General features: G+C 44.8%; 1 protein-coding gene across 1 annotated transcript; it reads right to left on the minus strand.

Annotated features, from left to right (window-relative positions):
* On the minus strand, positions 1,586-15,099 carry LOC109719273. The gene is made up of 5 exons (XM_020245849.1): positions 14,623-15,099; positions 13,985-14,149; positions 13,586-13,876; positions 12,133-12,631; positions 1,586-1,626 (listed from the first exon to the last, which is right to left on the minus strand). The coding sequence occupies exons 1-5, from the start codon at positions 15,097-15,099 to the stop codon at positions 1,586-1,588; spliced, it is 1,473 nt and encodes a 490-aa protein (XP_020101438.1).

A 20,154-nucleotide genomic window follows, 5' to 3' on the forward strand; every position in this document is an offset into this window, starting at 1 on the left:
ACTCTAATACTATAGGTAAAGAGCTACCCGCTCTTACCAAACTTAGATCTCAAGTACGATAGGTGAAGAGCTACCCCGCTCGCTCACCCAACTCATAACCCAATGCTAAGGCAAGAGCTACCCCGCTCTTTCGCCAGCCGACTAAACCTCATCTCATAGGTCAAGAGTTACCCCGCTCAATCTCACTAGGTGAAGAGCTACCCCGCCTTCGCCCGACTCACTTCGCGCAGTCCAATGGGTGGGGAGCTACCCCGCTCGGATCCACCCGGTGGCTCCCGCTCATGAAACTACCCAGCTTCGTTGACAATCCGGCAGTTGCACTTCTTTGTGGGGGAGGCGAACGCCACAAGTCAAACAGACTATGTGAGTATGATCCGATCCTCGCTAACTGAGAATACCTGCTCCAGCTAGGTAACCCTCACTTGATAATCCACAAGCTATCCGCTTGTCCATTCATTGTCTCAACCGCCCTAAATCTTGATGCATCACCAGGTCTAATCACTCTAGTTCCACAACACAGGTTTAAATGTCAACCTCATTGTAAGCAACATTATGTTAATGCATTCGATCTATCCTAGGTTCACGACACTGGTTTAGTATGCCACATGCTGCATATCTCCAATAATTAACAATCGGTTAACATTCATTCTTCATCTAGGCTACATATGGTTCTATAAAGCCAACATGCATCATACATCTAGTAATACATCTTCATAATGTAATATCCATTATGCAACTAAGATGCAATCCATTCATTAATGCTACATGCATACAATCTCAATTACACTATTCTACATGTCATTAGTTTCATTATTCAGTCCAAGTTCTTATTTTCTTTTCAATTAATAGGATCTCATATCTAAACCATTCCGGCCTCATGCATTCTAAGATTCTAGGTTCAAGTCAATATATACTACACGAACTAGCATGCATTCAAGAAAGTAGATAATTAATAATACATTACATCTATAATGCCATAATGAAACATGTGTAATATGACAAAGATCTTAACTGCGATATAGAAGGAAGCCCGATTGCTCAGATAGACACCCCCTAGACCTTTTTATAGCGTGCGATTGCTCGTCGTCACCTCGCAATCGGCCACCCCGCCGCGCACGCCCGCTCGCTCGACCGCTATTCACGCGCGACCCACTCGAACGATCCTCCGCTTCGCGATCCGATGAAATATCAGGTTCTTGGTTTCCTAGTCTACGATGCTCGGGATTCAATCCCATGATTTATTGAAGCGCCTCGACTCTCCAGGGCCAATACGAACTCACGAAACTTGTTTCAGCCGGAACGTCCCGCACCGCTCGACGAATCGACAGAAGCCGTCGGCTTCCTACGCGTTGGACACAACATTAGGTTTCTGACACTCAATTTAATCCAAACCAAGTATTTACAAACCTCATTTTTAACCCTTAGGTTTGTATACTAAGAGCAACCAACATACACACCATTTTGGACCTAAGCTGTAAGCAATAAACATCTAATTAGCATCTAAATACTTGCGCTAAAATGCCATTTCTATGAGCATTTAAAATCACACCCCTAGAGAATCTAACATTTAAACCTCATTTGGAGCCTAAATCTCATTGTTGCACAAAAGCAACATCAAGCTATAACCTGCAACAAATGAGATTGACAATCTCTAAGCATCAATAAATCCTATCTCCAGGTATTCAAACTCTAATCCAAGCCATTCTGTTAGGTCTATGTGTTGGCAGTTTCGTGGTCGATCAGAGTCTTGAAGAAGGTCCGGAGCGGAGTATTAAAGATCGAAGAATCCAAGACTTCGAAGTAAATCGAAAGACCAAACAAAACATGAATCAACGATGCTTAGGTAACCTTTACATCATGTTTATTGTGATTTCATACTTAATTATAAGATTTGTAGAATCATGTTTTCAAACAGTGTAATGAATAGAAAGTTTCTAAGAGCTTGTAAAAACCCGAAACAATGCATTTTCAGGCAAATTAGCATTATTGTACGGCGGTACAAGAATTTTCTGTCCAGGGTAACCAGCCATCATCATAGTTGCGCAGAAAGTTTGATGGTTGTTCCGTAACCAATCACGGCTGTCCAGGGTACAAGCCTGTTCGGAACAAAAAGGAAGTCTGTCCAGGGTACAGAAGCTTCGCAAGAAAAATCTTCGTCATGCTGTAAACCCTGGACAGGCTTTCCTTTTCGCGGTACCAGTGCTGATTTTGGAAAGAAAACTTTCTAACCTACTCTGTTTGATTCTCAAGTCTATATAATAACTATAGGGCTCTAACTGATTAAGCATCCACGAAAATACTATTGGAGAAACCTAGAGCTCGGATTTCAATCTAAAAACCTATTTTCTACAAAAAGCCTCTTTTAGAATCAAATCGAGATATTGAATTTGATATTAATTATGCTCATTTGATTTCCGCTTCGCTGGAGTTCTAATTCCTGGTTTTACGATACTCCAAAGCGAGGATCACCATATTCAGATATTCTTCATGGGTGCGTCGTGGATTCGGCGTGATTTGACAGCCGGTTCGTGATTCGGAATCGTGGCTCGTGGATTCGACGTGAGCAGTCGTGGATTCGGCGTGATGAAGCTTCGTGGATTCAAAGTGGGCTTTCGTGGATTCACGTGAGGGCATGGACAACACCGAGGTAGCGGCGAAGATTCATAGGAGGTTAAGAGAGGTAGAGTCGTGGAGTGCCGTAATCACCCTTGTAATCTTTTCTCTAAGTGAATTATTTTTTTCGCACGTGTTGGTCACCATTGGTTTTTCTCCAAGTTGAGTTTTTCCCACGTAATCTCGGTGTGCTTTTATTTTCGCATTTATTTTATGCTCGAGATTTGATGGTCTTTTGGCTATTTACACCTATTCACTCCCCTACCTGGTGTTAGAACTAACCATCTAAGATAGATCTGGGCTACCAACCTTTCAATTGGTAATCAGAGCGGATCTATAACTTATTTTCTAATGCCGAAGCGGTAACGTTAATCGACCACATCTTCGATGGCATCGAATTATGCGTATTGGAAAGTCGCATGAGACTTCTAATTGCGGCCATCGATAAGCTGTTTGGGAAAGCTATTAATTTGGTTGGGAGCACTGTTCTACGCGAAGTTGTCAATAAACGCTATCCAGTTCTAAACCACGGTAACAAGTGGAACAAAAATGAAAGGAGTCCATCTTCGTTTAACCGGTAAAGGAATTTAATGCTTTAGTCAACGCTTTATCGCAAACGGAGTTACTCGGGTTTTTGGCATTGCGAAAGCGGCAAAGAAAATTTGGGATACTCTACAAGTTACGCATGAAGGAACAAGCTTAGTAAAGGTCCAAAAATTGCAAATGCTAACTAGCTAAGTTTGATTGTCGACTTTCTATGGGAGGAAATGAGACCTTTCACCGAGCTACTATACGCGTCCACAAGACATTGTGAATACATGTGCTAACTTGGGAGAGACAATTCCGGATTCAAAGTTTATGTAGCAAAAAAGTTCTTCACCTTCAAGGAAGCGCTTCGGCAAGTTGCAGCGATTTGAAACGGTTAAGCATCCGCCGAGATTAGATGAAAGTCGAAGAATTAGTAGGTCTTTACAAACGATGAGAGACTTTTCCTACTAATCAATCTTCTTCGCAAGTCTTCTCTAAAAGTCAGGGGTTGCGTTCAATCAACAAGCTAAGAAAGACGACGAAAACTCGAATCAGACGAGATTATTTTCGCTTGCCAGGATTTCGAAAATCAAACTTGCACTCGAACGAAGAAGTTTCGTCGGAATTTCCGAAAGAGAGAATGATCGGGCCCAAAGGGCTTCATTATCTAAATCTTCATGCTACATCTAAGGAAAGAAGCGTGCAAAGGCTTCCGAAAGAAAAGGATGTATTGAAGGCGAGATGCCCAAGTGCTACAAATGAAAGGCATATGCGCACATCAACGGATTGCCGCTTAAAGAAGCGTTAACATAGACAAAAGCATGGCAAGCAAAAATCTTGGGATGATTCTTCTGATGAACCCCCAATTCGTCAAGGTGACGAGAAAGAGATCCAAATTGCCTTATTTGCTAAATCTCCTTCATTAACGTTGTGTGTTATCCTCTTATTGCTACTAACTCTAATGTTTCTGTTTCCTCGCATCGACTCATCGAACGACAACGCGAAACGAGGAGGATTGCACACAGACAACAGTAGCAAAGCGTACAATCAACGTTCTCATTGAATCAAAGACAGATGGCTAAACTCAACAAGAAGTTGAGACGTCGTTTGTTGGAATTTGAGGAGGAAAACAACAATGTAACAGAATATGAATAAAGGCTCTTTGAGGAGAAGGGAAATCAATTGTGAAAATAATCAGCACTCTGCAAGAGAAGCTAGATGAAGCGGATCAAACGATCAAAGTTCTATAAAGATAAAGTTGGAAATTTTGGAGGCAACAATTCGAGATGCGTACCACATCCACAAGTTTGACCAACTCTTCAGTCAACTTCAATCAACAATTCACGATTTTCTCCCGAATCAAAAGAACTAGATCATATGCTGCGGATTGGGTCAAACGAACAAGCTTGGACCCGATTACGAACGGACATCACGTCTGAGTAAGTACTCAAATTCAACTTTTAAAGTCTCAACAACTTCAAAAGAGAAGAATGTGTCATAAATTGGCAAGAAAAGGTCACATTAAAAGGAATATGGCCTAAATATAGGAAAGAAAATCAATCGGCCTTCTACAACCTCAAGCATCATCTACACATCGACTTCGCCCACGGAATCAAAAGAAAAATCAAGTTAGTCGATACCTCAAAAGAATCGGTTTGCTATAACAACGCCAAGTTCATGCAAACGGGCTGCGTAAGCTCAACGACAAATTCAACCGACGACGCCATCAACCGAAGAACCACCAACGGTTGATCAAAAATCTAAAACAACGGCACCGTGACCCGAGAAAAACCAAAGATCGACAAGTTTGGATGGCCGGAAAGGTGATATGTTTCTTGCTCCTCGTCTTAGTCATTTTTGATTTTTAGTGTAATCGCTTTGATTGGTGCTTGTTGTATATTTTGTATTCATTGCATTATATTTACATAGATTTTTTGTACTTGAATTTTATTGTTATAATAAATCTTTTTGAGGACAAAGGTGTTTAGTGAATTCAAAATTTTCGGAGAAAGAGAATAATTGAGATCGCAGTCGATTTTGGAGAAAGAAATTCTTTAGAAAAAAAAGAGGTGTTTGAACGTTGTTTTTTCCAAATGATAATTAAGTTAAATTCATATTAATTATCGTTTTTACTCCAACTTTTATTATTTGACGTATAATTAATATATGATTTCTGTATGGCATATATTCATCAAAACTCTGAATCAAATTGATTTTTTGGTGATTAATTCATCTTGTTGTGAGTCGTTGGATATGATGAATGGATATTCTCTAATTGACTAAAATTCGTCAAATTATTTTCAAACTGTGAGATTGTCCTAATTAAGGGGGCAGTTTGAAATTGTGTTAAAATAAAAAAAGAGAAAAAGAAACTCCTATGTTTAAAACTGTGGAAAGAGTTACATCCTAAAAGGAGTGTGAAAACTACCAACCACGTGTAGGAAAGAGCTACACCCGGTCCGCCGGTAAGTGTTGAAGCTAACCACATGGAAATTAATTGAAAAGCCGCAAAGCGTGAAAAAAAATAATAATTTTAGAATTTTTGGAGTAATAAGGTTGCTACTAGTTTGAAAAAGATCTCAAAGAGGCCCCCCCGGGTATCATGTTAGTCTTAAATGCTCTATTTTGAACGTGTTACGATAATTTTTGGTGTCAATTTTTGTTGAATTCTAAAAAAAGCATTTTTCACGCCAACTTACATGCTTTGATGTTTTTGATCATTAATTATTTTTGATATTGAAAATTTTGATCTTTTTCGATGTGTTTTGAATTTTATAATATTTATTTTCATTAAATGATTTTGAATAAAAGCCTAAATTTATTTGAAATTAATTTTAATTTGATGGATTTTAAGCACTTTTTTGAAATATGAGATTGCTTTGTCAGCTACTTTCCTCTTTCACTGGCGTTTGCTGTTTAGCAGCCATGTTTTAGATTTGCTTCGCGTTATGCTTTCTATAGGTATGCTTTTATTTTTGCTTTTAGGCCATGTCCTATGATGACTACTCTATGCTTTCTAGTATGTTTTCTTCTCTTTAATTTGCTTTCTTTGGGCATTTTGACAAAAAGGGGGAAAGCGTAGATGAAGAGGGAGAGCATGGATGAACAGGCATTGACTGAAGCAGAGGATGATAGTTCAGAACTAAAGAGGGAAGATGTGAACAAAGAGAGAGGAAATCAGAGACTTCAAGACTTCCTGTTGCGTCTAAGTCATAGAGTCCGTGTTTTAGGAGTTTTGAATGTAACTTTGAGTTTCAAATGTATTTGATTACACGCGGATGGGTTTCGATGTTTTGGTGATGACATTGAACTTCGGTTTTTTTCTTTAATTGTTAATTTGTGAGTTTGTGTGTGTTTTTGTCACGAAAAATTGCCAAAGGGGAGATTGTAGGTCCTATGTGTTTGGCAAGTTATCGTGGTTCGAGTTCGAGTCTTGAGAAGTTCGGAGGCGGAGTATTAAAGATCACGAAGAATCCAAGACTTTCGAAGATCGGCAAAGGCACGCAAACACGTAAAACATGAATTCACCATGCTTAGGTAAAACCTTTTAAATCATGTTTATTGGTGATTCATACTTAATATAGATTTTAGAATGCATGTTTCAAGTTGTAATTGATTAGAAAGTTTCTAAAGAGCTTGTAAAACACGAAATAAATGCATTTTCAGCAAAAATTGCATTGTTGTACGGTACAAGAATTTTCTGTCCAGGGTAACAAGCCATCCAACGTTTTGCCAGAAACAGTTTGATGGTTGTTTCCGTAACAACCATCACGGCTGTCCAGGGTAGCAGCCCTGTTCGCGAACAAAAAGCAGTCCTGTCCAGGGTTACAGAAGCTTCGTAAGAACAAAATCTTCCGTCATGGCTTTGTACCCTGGATCAGCTTTCCTTGTTCCGATGGCAAGGCTGGAATTTTGGAAAAAACTTTCTAATCCTACTCTGTTGATTCTAAAAAGTCTATAAATAAGCTATCAGGGGTTCTCTATACTGATTAACTTCACGAAAATACGATATTGGAGAAACCTACGAGGCTCGATTTCATCTAAAAAAACGCTATTTTCTACAAAAAGCTGCTTTAGATCAAATGCGAGATATTGAAATTTGATATTAATATGTCGATTTGATCTCCGCTTAGCCTGGAGTTCTATTCGTGGTTTTCTACGATACTCCAAAAGCGAGGATGCCCAATATTCATTGATATCTTCATGGTGGCGGTCGGTGGATTCGGCGTATTCTGACGCGGATTCGTGGATTCGGATCGTGGCTTCGTGGATTCGAGTGGTGTCGGGATTCGGCGTGATTGAAGCTTTCGTGGATTCGAAGTGTGAGGCGTTCGTGATTCGACGTGAGGGCGCTGGACAACCCGGAGGTAGGCGAAGATTATCGGAGTTAAGAGAGGTAGAGTCCGTGGAGTTCGGAATCACCTTGTAATCTTTTCTCTTAGTGAGATTATTTTTCGCTGTGTTGGTCCCGTGTGGTTTTCCTCCAAAGTTGGAGTTTTCCCACGTAAATTCTGTCTTTTTATTTTTCATATTTATTTTTTTGCATCGAGATTTTTGGTCTTTTGGCTTTTACACACTATTCCCCCCTCTAGGTGTTAGATACATCTATAGATAGGATCCTTGGGCTAACTCCAAAACTTTCACATTCACTATGTGAGAGGGGTTCAAAACCTTACCTCTACCAAGCTTCTTCTCCAAGCAATGGAAGAGGAAGATGAAGCTTTTGCTCCCTCAAGCTCCAAATCTCCTCCTTCTCCTCCTTCTTGATCAACTCCAAGAGAGAGAGAGAGCTCTAGAGAGAGAGAGAGAGGGTGTTCTTTTAGGGTGGGAGTGTGAGGGAGTGAGAGGAAATGAGCCCTAGCCCCTCTAATCAACTCCTCATGTGGCAAAATTGCCAAAAAGCCCCTCAACTTCATGTTTCCTGCATTGCCCCGCGCGGGGGCCATTTTTGTATAGGGGACCGGTCCCCGGACTTGAGGGACTGGTCCCCGTAGGTCCAGATTTTCAGCAATTAAGGACTTAGCCAAATTTCAGCCTTTTTCGCCGTTTTAGCTCCGTTTTCGCTCATTTTCGCTCGTTTGACCTCCGATTCTCTTCAAATCGAACCGAGACTCTCCAAACATGTTCTCGAGCGTATTTTCATCATCTTTTCATCCACGCTAATGCCGGATTTGGCTCACAGCCCAACACGGCCCTTCGGGCTCCGTTTAGCGCCTATGCGCACCGGAACGCCCGAATGCTTCCGGACCTCACCGGAACCTCACCGAGACCATTCAAACGGCTTTCCAATCAAATGTATTCCGTGACTTCGTGATTTTAGAAGTCCGGTATGTTACAAGATTTGTGGTGATTAAGCTTTAGGATCCCATAAGCACTGAGGGTCTACCTTTTAATCAAACATCTACTTGATTCTCGTATGAGTTCTCAAGTAAAAATGAAGAATCAAGTCTATTGTTGATTGTTAGAAACTTGTTATAAGAATCAAACCATAAGAACGAGAAAAACAAGTTTCTAGGGTTTAGAATGAGTAGAAATTCAAAGCCTCGAATTTTTAGATGACCCCCATAGCTTATTTATATGTTTAGAAGACTTAGAAGTAGACTATGATTGCAAAAAGTTCTTTTTTAAAACCTGTGTCGTCCTCAGTGACCGGTCCTCTCGAGGAGACCGGTCTGTGAGAGACCGGTCTCTCAAGTGAGGAACCAGTCCCTCACTGCGTGACCAAAAACACAACGTTCGGGAACCGGTCTCTCAAGCTTGAGATCGGTCCCTCGCTGCGCGACAGAATTACCAAGGTTCGGGAACCGGTCTCTCATCTCAGGGGACCGGTTGCATTAAAACTCACGCAGAGAGGACCTTAGGGGAACCGGTCTCTTCACCTCAGGGACCGGTCCTAGAACACAGAAAAGTTCAGTAAAAAAGTTTTAAAGCAATCTAAGCCTTCTGACCTTATTCTAATTAAGTATCTTCACCACAAATGATCTTTTCTCCATACCTTAGGTGCCAAACTTTACGAATGAATCTTTGTTCTTCAATTTGAATCTTTTCTTCAAAAACTTCCGCGATCAACTCTTCAAGACTCCAATCAACTTTACGAAATTCGCCAACCTATAAAATCCTTAACAAGGAGGCACAAGGCACAACCACCCGAAGGATCTTCGCCGGGCACATCCACCCGTGGTGCTTTTCTTCTCCGGAGTACACCGCTTGTGGAGGAGCGACCTCCACAAGCCGGAACCAATACATGTGAGTATGATCCCATCCTCAATTTGATGAGGTATGGCCAACCTGTCACAATTCTCACAGTCTCAATGCCGATGAATGGTTAATACCTATTCATGCACATACTATCATTTGCCAACGTCATAATGGTCCTGATGCCACAATACACATAACGTCTCTCGGTTAAACCTTGTTTAACTATTCTCTTTTCGATGTCAATCGAGTCACTAATGTCAATGTCGCCTTTGTTTACTACGGTCATAGTCATTTCTCACAGTCACATGCATATATGGTCATTCATTTTCTTTGTTCACATGGTTCTATATCATTACAATAATCTTGAGCAGATAATTGTTACAACCAACATATGCCATTCATTATCCTACATGCAAGAATGCTATAATACCAACATGCTCAAAGAAGGGACATAGACATAGAAAGAGATCCGGCGTTTCCGGATAGCACCCCCCACCTTTATGTGCCACAAGGATGCCGTGGTCCAGATTTCACGATTTTTAGACTTGTTCGCCGCGAGCTACGTCGATCTGTACTATTTCAGCTTGTTTTCTTAATATCCTTGCGCATGCTCGTCGTATCGCCGAACCGAGCGCACCGACACGTTCATAGACCTACCAATTAGGTTAAGATGAGATCAAACCCAAGTTCGAACCCCAAAATTACAAAACCCTAAATATAGGTCCCTTAACAACATCATCTTCCCCAACTTAGGTCCTTACTCATAAGAAACTTAGGGAAAATATTCTAATCCATCTCCTAGAAGTATACTAGAAGGAAAAACCCAAACCCTAGTTCAAAACCTATAAGAACTCACCTTTGGAGTTCAAAACTTTCCTTCAAAAGCCTTGCCTAGCTTGCTCTTCACCTTGGAGAGCTTCTTCTCCAAGCTTGCTCCTCCAAATCCCCTCTTGGTCCAAGCCCTAGAGAGAGAGGGAGAGAGAAAGGAAAGGTTTTTAGAGAGAGAAAGAGGAAAAGGTGTTGGTGTAGGAGTGAGAGCAAATGAGCTCTCACTCATGCCCTAGCCCATATAACCCTTCACATGTCACTTTTACACTTAAACCCCTCAACTTTTAATTTTTGCAATCAGCCCTTACTGGGCAATTTCGGGCTCGGGGACCGGTCTCTCCCCTTCAGGGACCGGTTCCCGAGAGCTGCCCTGCACTCTGCGTAGAAGGGGACCGGTCTCCCCCCGGCACAGTGCGGTCTCCCGGGACCGGTCTCCCGCCGAAGGACCGGTTCCCGAGAGCTCAGCTTCTAGGACTTAGCCGATTTTTTCATTCTGCTTGGCTGATCAACGTTCAGGAACCGGTCTCTCACCCAAGGGACCGGTCCCCGAGAGTAAAATTTCTGGAACTTTTCCAAAAATGCAGTTTCACTCTCTCAGGTCCCTTTATACTCTATATATAGGCTCCAATGCACTTCAAGCCCATAGTAACTCATTCCCTTCCGCATTCCGCTCATTTTGACGGAACTCGGCACAACCTACGGGGGAGTGATACGTTACATTCCCCACACCTTTAAAATTGTTTCGGCTGCGAAACTAACTCATTCGTAATCCAAAATCCATACCTCATTTTAGTTCCTCGAAGAGATAAGGATGACGCTCTTTCATCGCATCCTCAAGCTCCCACGTTTCTTCCCGGACGCCGTGTTTGCTCCAATGGATCTTAACATACGGAATTTCTCGGTTCCGTAGCTTTCGCACTTCCCGATCAACAATGTATGCCGGGAACTCCTCGTAAGTCATGTCCTCTTGAAGCTCTATCGGTATATACGAGAGAACATGCTCCGGATCATGAACATACTTGCGGAGATTAGATACATGAAACACATCGTGCACCCCCGCAAGCCTCGGCGGTGATGCTACTCTGTAGGCCACCGCGCCAACCCTTTCCAAGATCTCAAAGCGTCCGACAAATCGGGGACTTAACTTTCCCCGAATACCAAACCTCTTAACACCGCGCATCGGCGATACCTTTAAAAACACGCGGTCTCCAACTGCGAACTCAATATCTTTTCTTCGCTTATCGGCATAACTCTTGTACCTTGACTGCGCCGTCGCTAATCTTTGCCGGGTGAGACGAACTTTTTCTTCCGCCTCCCGAACAACTTCTGGGCCAAGAACAACTTTCTCTCCCACCTCGCTCCAATGAATTGGTAAGCGACACTTCCTTCCATAAAGGGCTTCGAATGGCGCCATTGCAATACTTTCTTGGTAGCTATTGTTGTATGCAAACTCCGCCATCGCTAAGTAATCGTGCCACCCTCCACGGTAGTCAAGCACACATGCTCGCAACATGTCCTCGAGTATCTGAATTGTCCTCTTAGATTGTCCATCACTCTGAGGATGAAACGCCGTACTAAAATCGAGCCGCGTGCCTAAAGCATTCTGCAAGCTCCTCCAGAAATGAGAAGTGAACCGAGGGTCTCGATCTGATACAATCGACAGGGGAACCCCATGCAGTCTCACTATCTCGTCCAAATAAACCTGGGCTAACCTATCTCCTGACCACGTGGTGTGGATCGGCAAAAAGTGAGCCGATTTCGTTAAATGGTCCACAACCACCCATATGGCGTCATGTCCAGCTTGCAATCGGGGCAACCCGACCACAAAGTCCATCGCGACATTCTCCCACTTCCACACACGGACCGGTAAGCTCTGCAATTTCCCCGCGAAAAAATGACGCTCAGCTTTTACTTGTTGGCACGTTAAGCATTGCGCCACGAACGCTCTGATGTCCTTCTTCATACCCGGCCACCAATAATGCAACTTTAGATCCCTATACATCTTAGTGCCACCCGGATGAATACTATACGGGGAATGATGCGCCTCTTGCAACACCATCTTATGAATCTCGTCTTCCTTGGGTACGCACAGTCGGTTTCTGAACCGAAGTACACCGTCAGTTCCCACGCTGAAATCACCAGAGCGCCCGTCACTAACATCATTCCGCACCTTTTGGAGATACGGATCATCAACTTGCCGCTCCTTAATTTGCTCCAACAAGATCGGTCGAACTACTAGTGCCGCCAAGATAATCGAAACTTCTGGCGCCACTACCTCCAATCCAAACCGTTGCATTTCCTTATACAATGCCGGTTGACTAGTAATCGCCGTCGCCAAGTTCTCAACCGATTTCCTACTCAGCGCATAGGCCACCACGTTGGCTTTACCGGGGTGGTACAGGATAGTAAGATCATAATCTTTTATCAACTCCAGCCAACGCCGCTGCCTCATATTCAATTCTTTCTGGGTGAACAAATACTTGAGGCTTTTGTGATCGGTATACACCTCACAATGCTCACCATAAAGATAATGCCTCCACAGCTTCAGCGCAAAAACAACCGCCGCTAGCTCGAGATCGTGTGTCGGGTAGTTCTTCTCATAGCTTTTCAATTAGCGCGAATACGCAATGACTCGCCCATTTTGCATAAGAACACACCCGAGACCGGTGTAGGAAGCATCACTGTACACCACGAAGCTCTCTCCCGGCGTTGGCAACGCAAGTACCGGGTTGACGTCAATTTCCCCTTCAACTCTTGGAAGCTTCGGTTGCAAACTTCGCTCCAATCAAACCTTACTCCTTTGTGCGTAAGGCGTGTGAGAGGAGTAGTCAATTTCGCAAACCCCTCAACAAAACGCCGATAATAGCCCGCCAATCCAAGAAAACTGCGGACTTCTGCCACACTTGTAGGACGGGGCCAATCTCGAATCGCCTCAATTTTCTTCGGGTCTACCGAGATTCCACTCCCGGATATGACATGGCCTAAGAAGGTCACCTCCGAAAGCCAAAATTCGCACTTCTTGAGTTTAGCGTAAAGCTTCTCGTCACGGAGATCTGCAACACAGTCTCAAATGTTCCTCGTGCTCTTCTTCACTCCGCGAATACACCAACACGTCGTCGATAAACACCACAACGCACTTATCCAATAACGGTCGAAAGACCCTATTCATCAAGTCTATAAACGCTGCCGGGGCATTGGTAAGCCCAAACGGCATCACCGTAAACTCGTAGTGGCCATACCGCGTACGGTACGCCGTTTTGTGCACGTCCTTCGGTCGGATTTTTAACTGGTGATATCCCGACTGAAGATCTATCTTCGAGTATACTCGCGACCCTTGCAACTGATCGAATAGGTCGTCTATTCTCGGCAATGGACACTTGTTCTTGATCGTCACCTTGTTCAACTCGCGATAATCAACGCAAAGTCGAAGGGTGTCGTCCTTCTTCTTCACAAACAACACTGGTGCTCCCCATGGGGACACACTTGGTTTCATGAAGCCCTTATCGAGCAAGTCCTGCAACTGGGCCTTCAACTCTTTAAGCTCCACCGGCGCCATCCTATACGGAGCCTTTGAAACTAGCGGCGCCGCACCGGGAATCAAGTCGATAACGAACTCAACTTCTCGATCCGGTGGCAACCCCGGTAACTCCGCCGGAAATACGTCCGGATATTCACACACCACCCGAATGTCCCCCAACTCCGGGTACTCCTTTTGAGGGTCCACGATGGTCGCCAAATAAGCTTTGCAACCACCCTTGATCATCTTTTTCGCCCTCACCGTCGATATAGTCGCCGCAAAGCGCGTGCCTTTACATGCCCGATACACAAACTCTTCTTGACCAGGCTCACGAAAAGTGATCACCCTACTGTCGCAGTCGATGCTGGCATAGTACTTGGAGAGCCAATTAACTCCCAAGATGACATCAAACCCCCACAACTGTTTCAACACTAACAGGTCGATCGGCATAATCCAATCGCCTACCTGTACCGGACAGTCCAAACACTCGTCATGCACATAAAACATAAGTCCAGGTGCAGTCACCGTCCAACAATCCTCATAATACGTGACCTCTATGCCTTGCGCTAGTGCAAATGATGCCAAAATAAACGATTACGATGCTCCAGTATCGAATATGGCTCTAGTTCTACTGCCTCTGATAAGGATAATACCTGCCACGACATCGTCGGGTACAGCAGGCTGCTCCTCCACCTGAGTGGCGAAAACCCGTCCACTCGGTGCACGCGATCCCTCCGGCTGTCGCGGTGATGAAGCACGCCCAACCGACATGGCAGGTGGCAGTCCTGGGAGCTGTCGTGGAGCATACTGAGCCGAAGCAGCTGACGGAGCAGGTGACGCGTCGCCCGAGCAATCCCATCTCATGTGTCCCGCTTGGCCGCATCGGAAACACCTCCCGTCAAGCTGAGAACATTCACTCGGCCTATGATGCAAATTACGCATGGAGAGGTACTCATCTGGCTCCTTGTCTGGCTCTTATCTCGTCGCCATTGCGATCTAGGGTGCCGAGGGGGTCGCTTGGAACTCGACTGCCCCGTGGAACCACCAGCCGGTCGCTTCTTAGACTTCTCTCTGTCCTTGTCCCTTTCAAACGCCTCGCATTCCTCGCGCGCAATGGCATTACCGCGCTCTATCCATAGCGCACGATCGAGCACCTCTTCATAGGTCTTCAGCCGAAGCGCCTGAACAGTCTTGAATATCTCCGGCCGCAACCCGCGCTCGAAGACTTCCGCCCGATCCCGGTCACCATGAATCAAGCCGGGAACACAATTAACCATGTGCGAGAACTCCCTTTTATACTCCCGCACCATTCGACTTCCTTGCCTTAACTTGCGAAAGTCCTCCTTGATCTTCCGCTTGTCACTTTTCGGAAAGTACTCCATTAGTAGAATCTCCCGGAACGCCTCCCAAGTCATGGTAGCCGGATACAAGGACCGACCACTCTACACTCCCATCCACCACGATCGAGCCGGCCCCTCTAAACAGTGATCCGCCAAACGAACCTTGTCCTTCTCGAGGGTGTATATATCCTCGAACAACGCCTCCATCGCGAAAAGCCACGCCTCCATCAACCATGAGTCTTTCACATAACCCAAAAAGGTCGGAGGATTAAACCGTTTGAAGGCCATCAATACCGCCAACGATCGCTCCTGCTCGGCCTCGAGTACCTCCGGGATAGGAACCGAAGAACCTGAAGCCACCGGAGGAATAGCCGTCACCGGTGCTGCCGCCACCGGCGTAGGTACTACAGGTGCGGGCGGGTCCTGAGGTACAGGTGCAGCCGCCGCCGCCTGTCGAGCCACCAAGTCGTGGAGCCATCCTATCTGCTCCCCTTGCTGTCGCATAGCCCCAGTCAGAGTTGCTACTTGGGCCCGCAACTCTCGAACTTCATCGGTTACAACCTGCTCTGGCACCTCGTCAGGTAATGCCGGAGTGGCCCGACGCGTATATCGTCTCGGTGACATCTGTCCTGAAATGAAACACACGCATTAATACGCGACATCCGAGACTCTTACTCGTTCCAAACAACTACCCAATCAAGCGAAAGCAATCAAGCACGTTCATTTTCTACTCTCGGCATTATGTAGTCGTCCGCCCCACATAATACCTTAAAAGAAAACAAACGTTTCCTTGAATCCATATCTATTTCCGTTTAGAGAAGTTCTACTCATAACCCAATCAATTTGCTTTCGCATCTCTAGGTCCACGTCATACGTGTCCTAATTCCTAAGGTCTCCAATCCTAAGGTCCCTAAGTCCATCATAGACTTTTGCTTCCACAACGCTTTGATACCACCATATCTGTCACGCCCCGAGCTCCGCCAATTTGGTCGGATTCGAGCACACGACAGACGCCGAACGGACAGTACCTCTCCTGTCCGCCCAAGGCTCCAACAACAAGTATATTACAAGCAAATCAACAAGGAGAATTACGAGATATACAGGGTTTGCACGAGGGCAAATGACAATCACAAGTGAAAGCATCGAAACTAACTAAACATCCAATATACATGTCATTTGATTTCATTTGAATCAAACACAAGCAGTCTATTACATTCATTTACATCATTTTTCACATTACTATTTCAACATACAAAAGTTCAGTACACCGAGTGTAGGGTATGCCTATATAACTCCGAGGCCGCTATCTACGGCGCGATTCCCTTGCCTCGATCCTCCGCCACCCCGCTCGCGTACGGATCTGCAGGGTTAGTGGTAATGAGAACTAGAACGAAGTTCCCAGTGGGTTCGGCTGCCGACCACGCCAATTCGCCCACTAGGTCTAATTCAGGCATATGTATTTCAATAAAGAAGAATAACAAACCAACTAATGCACTTCTAATACAATGCCTGCAAGAAAGTAATCCACAGATAGATATTCATATTCAAATACATGAAGTTTATGCATGCATGTTCCTTTCACATTCCTTTGGCCTTTACCCAATCAACCTGGGGTGCTCCTGGTTTACCCCAACTCACAGTCCACATATCCCGTCTAACGGGGGAGGCACAAGGCACAACCACCTGAAGGATCTTCGCCGGGCACGTCCACCCGTGGTGCTTTTCTTCTCCGGAGTACACCGCTTGTGGAGGAGCGACCTTCACAAGCCGGAACCAATACATGTGAGTATGATCCCATCCTCAATTTGAGGAGGTATGGCCAACCTGTCACAATTCTCACTGTCTCAATGCCAATGAATGGTTAATACCTATTCATGCACATACTATCATTTGCCAACGTCATAATGGTCCTGATGCCACAATACACAAAACGTCACTCGGTTAAACCTTGTTTAACTATTCTCTTTTCGATGTCAATCGAGTCACTAATGTCAATATCGCCTTTGTTTACTGTGGTCATAGTCATTTCTCATAGTCACATGCATATAGGGTCATTCATTTTCTTTGTTCACATGGTTTCTATATCATTACAATAATCTTGAGCAGATAATTGTTACAACCAACATATGCCATTCATTACCCTACATGCAAGAATGCTATAATACCAACATGCTCAAAGAAGGGACAGACATAGAAAGAGATCCGGCGTTTTCGGATAGCACCCCCCACATTTATGTGCCACAAGGATGCCGTGGTCAAGATTTCACGATTTTTAGATTTGTTCGCCGCGAGCTACGTCGATCTGTATTACTTCAGCTTGTTTTCTTAATATCCTCGTGCACGCTCGTCGTATCGCCAAACCGAACGCACCGACGCGTTCGTAGACCTACCAATTAGGTTAAGATGAGATCAAACCCAAGTTCGAACCCCAAAATTACAAAACCCTAAATATAGGTCCCTTAACAACATCATCTTCCCCAACTTAGGTCCTTACTCATGAGAAACTTGAGGAAAATATTCTAATCCATCTCCTAGAAGTATACTAGAAGGAAAAACCCAAACCCTAGTTCAAAACCTATAAGAACTCACCTTTGGAGTTCAAAACTTTCCTTCAAAAGCCTTGCCTAGCTTGCTCTTCACCTTGGAGAGCTTCTTCTCCAAGCTTGCTCCTCCAAATCCCCTCTTGGTCCAAGCCCTAGAGAGAGGGGAAGAGAGAAAGGAGAGGTTTTTAGAGAGAGAGAGAGAGAGGAAAAGGTGTTGGTGTAGGAGTGAGAGCAAATGAGCTCTCACTCATGCCCTAGCCCATATAACCTTTCACATGTCACTTTTACACTTAAACCCCTCAACTTTTAATTTTTGCAATCAACCCTTACTGGGCAATTTCGGGCTCGGGGACCGGTCTCTCCCCTTCAAGGACCGGTTCCCGAGAACTGCCCTGCACTCTGCGTAGAAGGGGACCGGTCTCCCCCGGCGCAACCGGTCTCCCGGGACCGGTCTCCCGCCGAAGGACCGGTTCCCGAGAGCTCAGCTTCCAGGACTTAGCCGATTTTTTCATTCTGCTCAGCTGATCAACGTTCGGGAACCGATCTCTCACCCAAGGGACCGGTCCCCGAGAGTAAAATTTCTGGAACTTTTCCAGAAATGCAGTTTCACTCTCTCAGGTCCCTTTATACTCTACATATAGGCTCCAATGCACTTCAAGCCTATAGTAACTCATTCCCTTCCGCATTCCGCTCATTTTGACGGAACTCGGCACAACCTACGGGGGAATGATACATTACAAATGATTTTGAGAAGCACCAGCCACCTCGTAGGCTTGCTAAGGTGCTCAGGTTCAAATTTCACGATTTTTGGCCGCCTATTTCCTTGCCTGCGGCAAAACGAAGCCAAATTAGGCTTTTCGCTCATAACTTTGCATAGACTCTTCGTAACGTCAAACCAAGCGCACCAACGCGTCGGAAACACCCTCAATTATAGGTTTCTACACGATCAATTTTGATCAAAACCCCTCCAATGCAAAAGCCCCAATTTGGTGCCCTAGCTTCACATATGCATCAAACCCTTGGTTTGATCTCTTCCACAAGCAAAAACAAGCTTGTTAACATCTAAAAACCCCAACAAAACCATTCTTAGATCATTCTAAACCCTACTTAGGGTTCTACCATGAGAGAGGGCAAGAAACTTACCTCTAAGCTTTCCTTTTCTTGCACCAATGGGAATAAAGAAGATGGTGATTCACTCCTTAGCCTCCTTCTCCACCAAATCCACCTTCTTCTTCTCCTTCTCCTTCTCCTTCTAGAGAGAGAGAGAGATATGAGAAGGTGTGTGAGGGAGAAAAATGAGAGAAATATCTCATTTGCCCTATTACATAACCCACATGATGCATAATTGTATTTAAACCCCTCAACTTTGCATTTTGTGCAATGCCTGGACTGGGCATTTTCAGGCACAGGGACTGGTCTCTCTAGCAGAGACCGGTCCTCGAGAGCTTAACTCCAGGGACTTAGCCAATTTTTCCCAATTTTGGGACTTTACGCGCACGGGGACCGGTCCTCCCCTCAGGGACTGGACCTTCAGAGACCGGACCTTCCTCAAGAGACTGGTTCCCGAGAGCTCTCTTTTCTGTCTACGCGCACGGGGACCGGTCTCTCCCGCCAGGGACTGGTCCCCGAGAGCTAGTTTTTCAATACTTAGCCATTTCACCATTTTTACACCTACGGGGACCAGTCTCTCTCACCAGGGACCAGTCCCCGAGAGCTCAAAAGCTGCAGTTTGCAGATTTTTTATTTCCTAGCTCTCGAAGATCCCCTATAATGCACTTTTGGTCTTTTTGACGCCTTCGGCCATTCCGAAGCATACCAACCTCGCACTTTGGTCATTTTGACTAAAGTTCGACATTCGTTTACCGAGATTTCGGTATATGGTGAGCATTGTGAGATCTGCACCGATCATAAGAGTCTCAAATACTTGTTCACCCAGAATGAATTAAATTTGCGACAGCGGCGGTGATTGGAGTTGCTAAAAGATTATGATGCCACGATTCTCTACCACCCCGGGAAAGCAAATGTTGTGGCCGATGCTCTAAGTAGAAAGTCGGCGGAAAATTTGGCGATGGCAATTACACCCCAACCGGCATTGCAAAAAGAGATGCAACAGCTTGGTCTTGAGGTTGTGGCGCCGGGAGTGTCGGCAACACTTGCCACGTTGGTTGTACAACCGACCTTGTTGGAGAGGATTAAAGAATTGCAAGTTTTCGATTTATTTCTCCAAAAGGTGCGGGGTAAAGTTGAGAGCGGTAGTGCCAATGATTTTGGCATTGGGACCGATGGCGCACTACGATATCAGAATCGTTGGTGTGTGCCCAAGGACGATGATCTTCGGAGGGCGATTATGCAAGAAGCGCATCAATCTCCCTATAGCATTCACCCGAGCGGCACTAAAATGTATCAAGACTTGAAGCTACATTATTGGTGGCCGGGCATGAAAAAGGACATAGGAGAGTTCGTAACACAATGTCTCACGTGCCAACAAGTAAAGGTGGAACGGCGGTTTCCGGCGGGGAAGTTGCAAAGTCTATCAATACCCGTGTGGAAGTGGAAAAATATCGCTATGGACTTTGTGATGGGTTTG

The sequence above is a fragment of the Ananas comosus genome, linkage group 13 (assembly GCF_001540865.1).
Source record: "Ananas comosus cultivar F153 linkage group 13, ASM154086v1, whole genome shotgun sequence".
NCBI lineage: Eukaryota > Viridiplantae > Streptophyta > Magnoliopsida > Poales > Bromeliaceae > Ananas > Ananas comosus.

Coding starts and splice junctions, on each gene's coding strand:
- LOC109719273 (XM_020245849.1), bottom strand. CDS start 15,099: ATGACTTGGGAGGCGTTCCGGGAGATTCTACTAATGGAGTACTTTCCG. Junction 14,150..14,622: donor AGATGAGTACCTCTCCATGC/GTAATTTGCATC, acceptor TGTCCGGTACAG/GTAGGCGATTGGATTATGCC. Junction 1,627..12,132: donor GTTGCATTATTGGTGGCCGG/GTATGAAGAAGG, acceptor CATTTGTTGCAG/GTTATAGCTTGATGTTGCTT.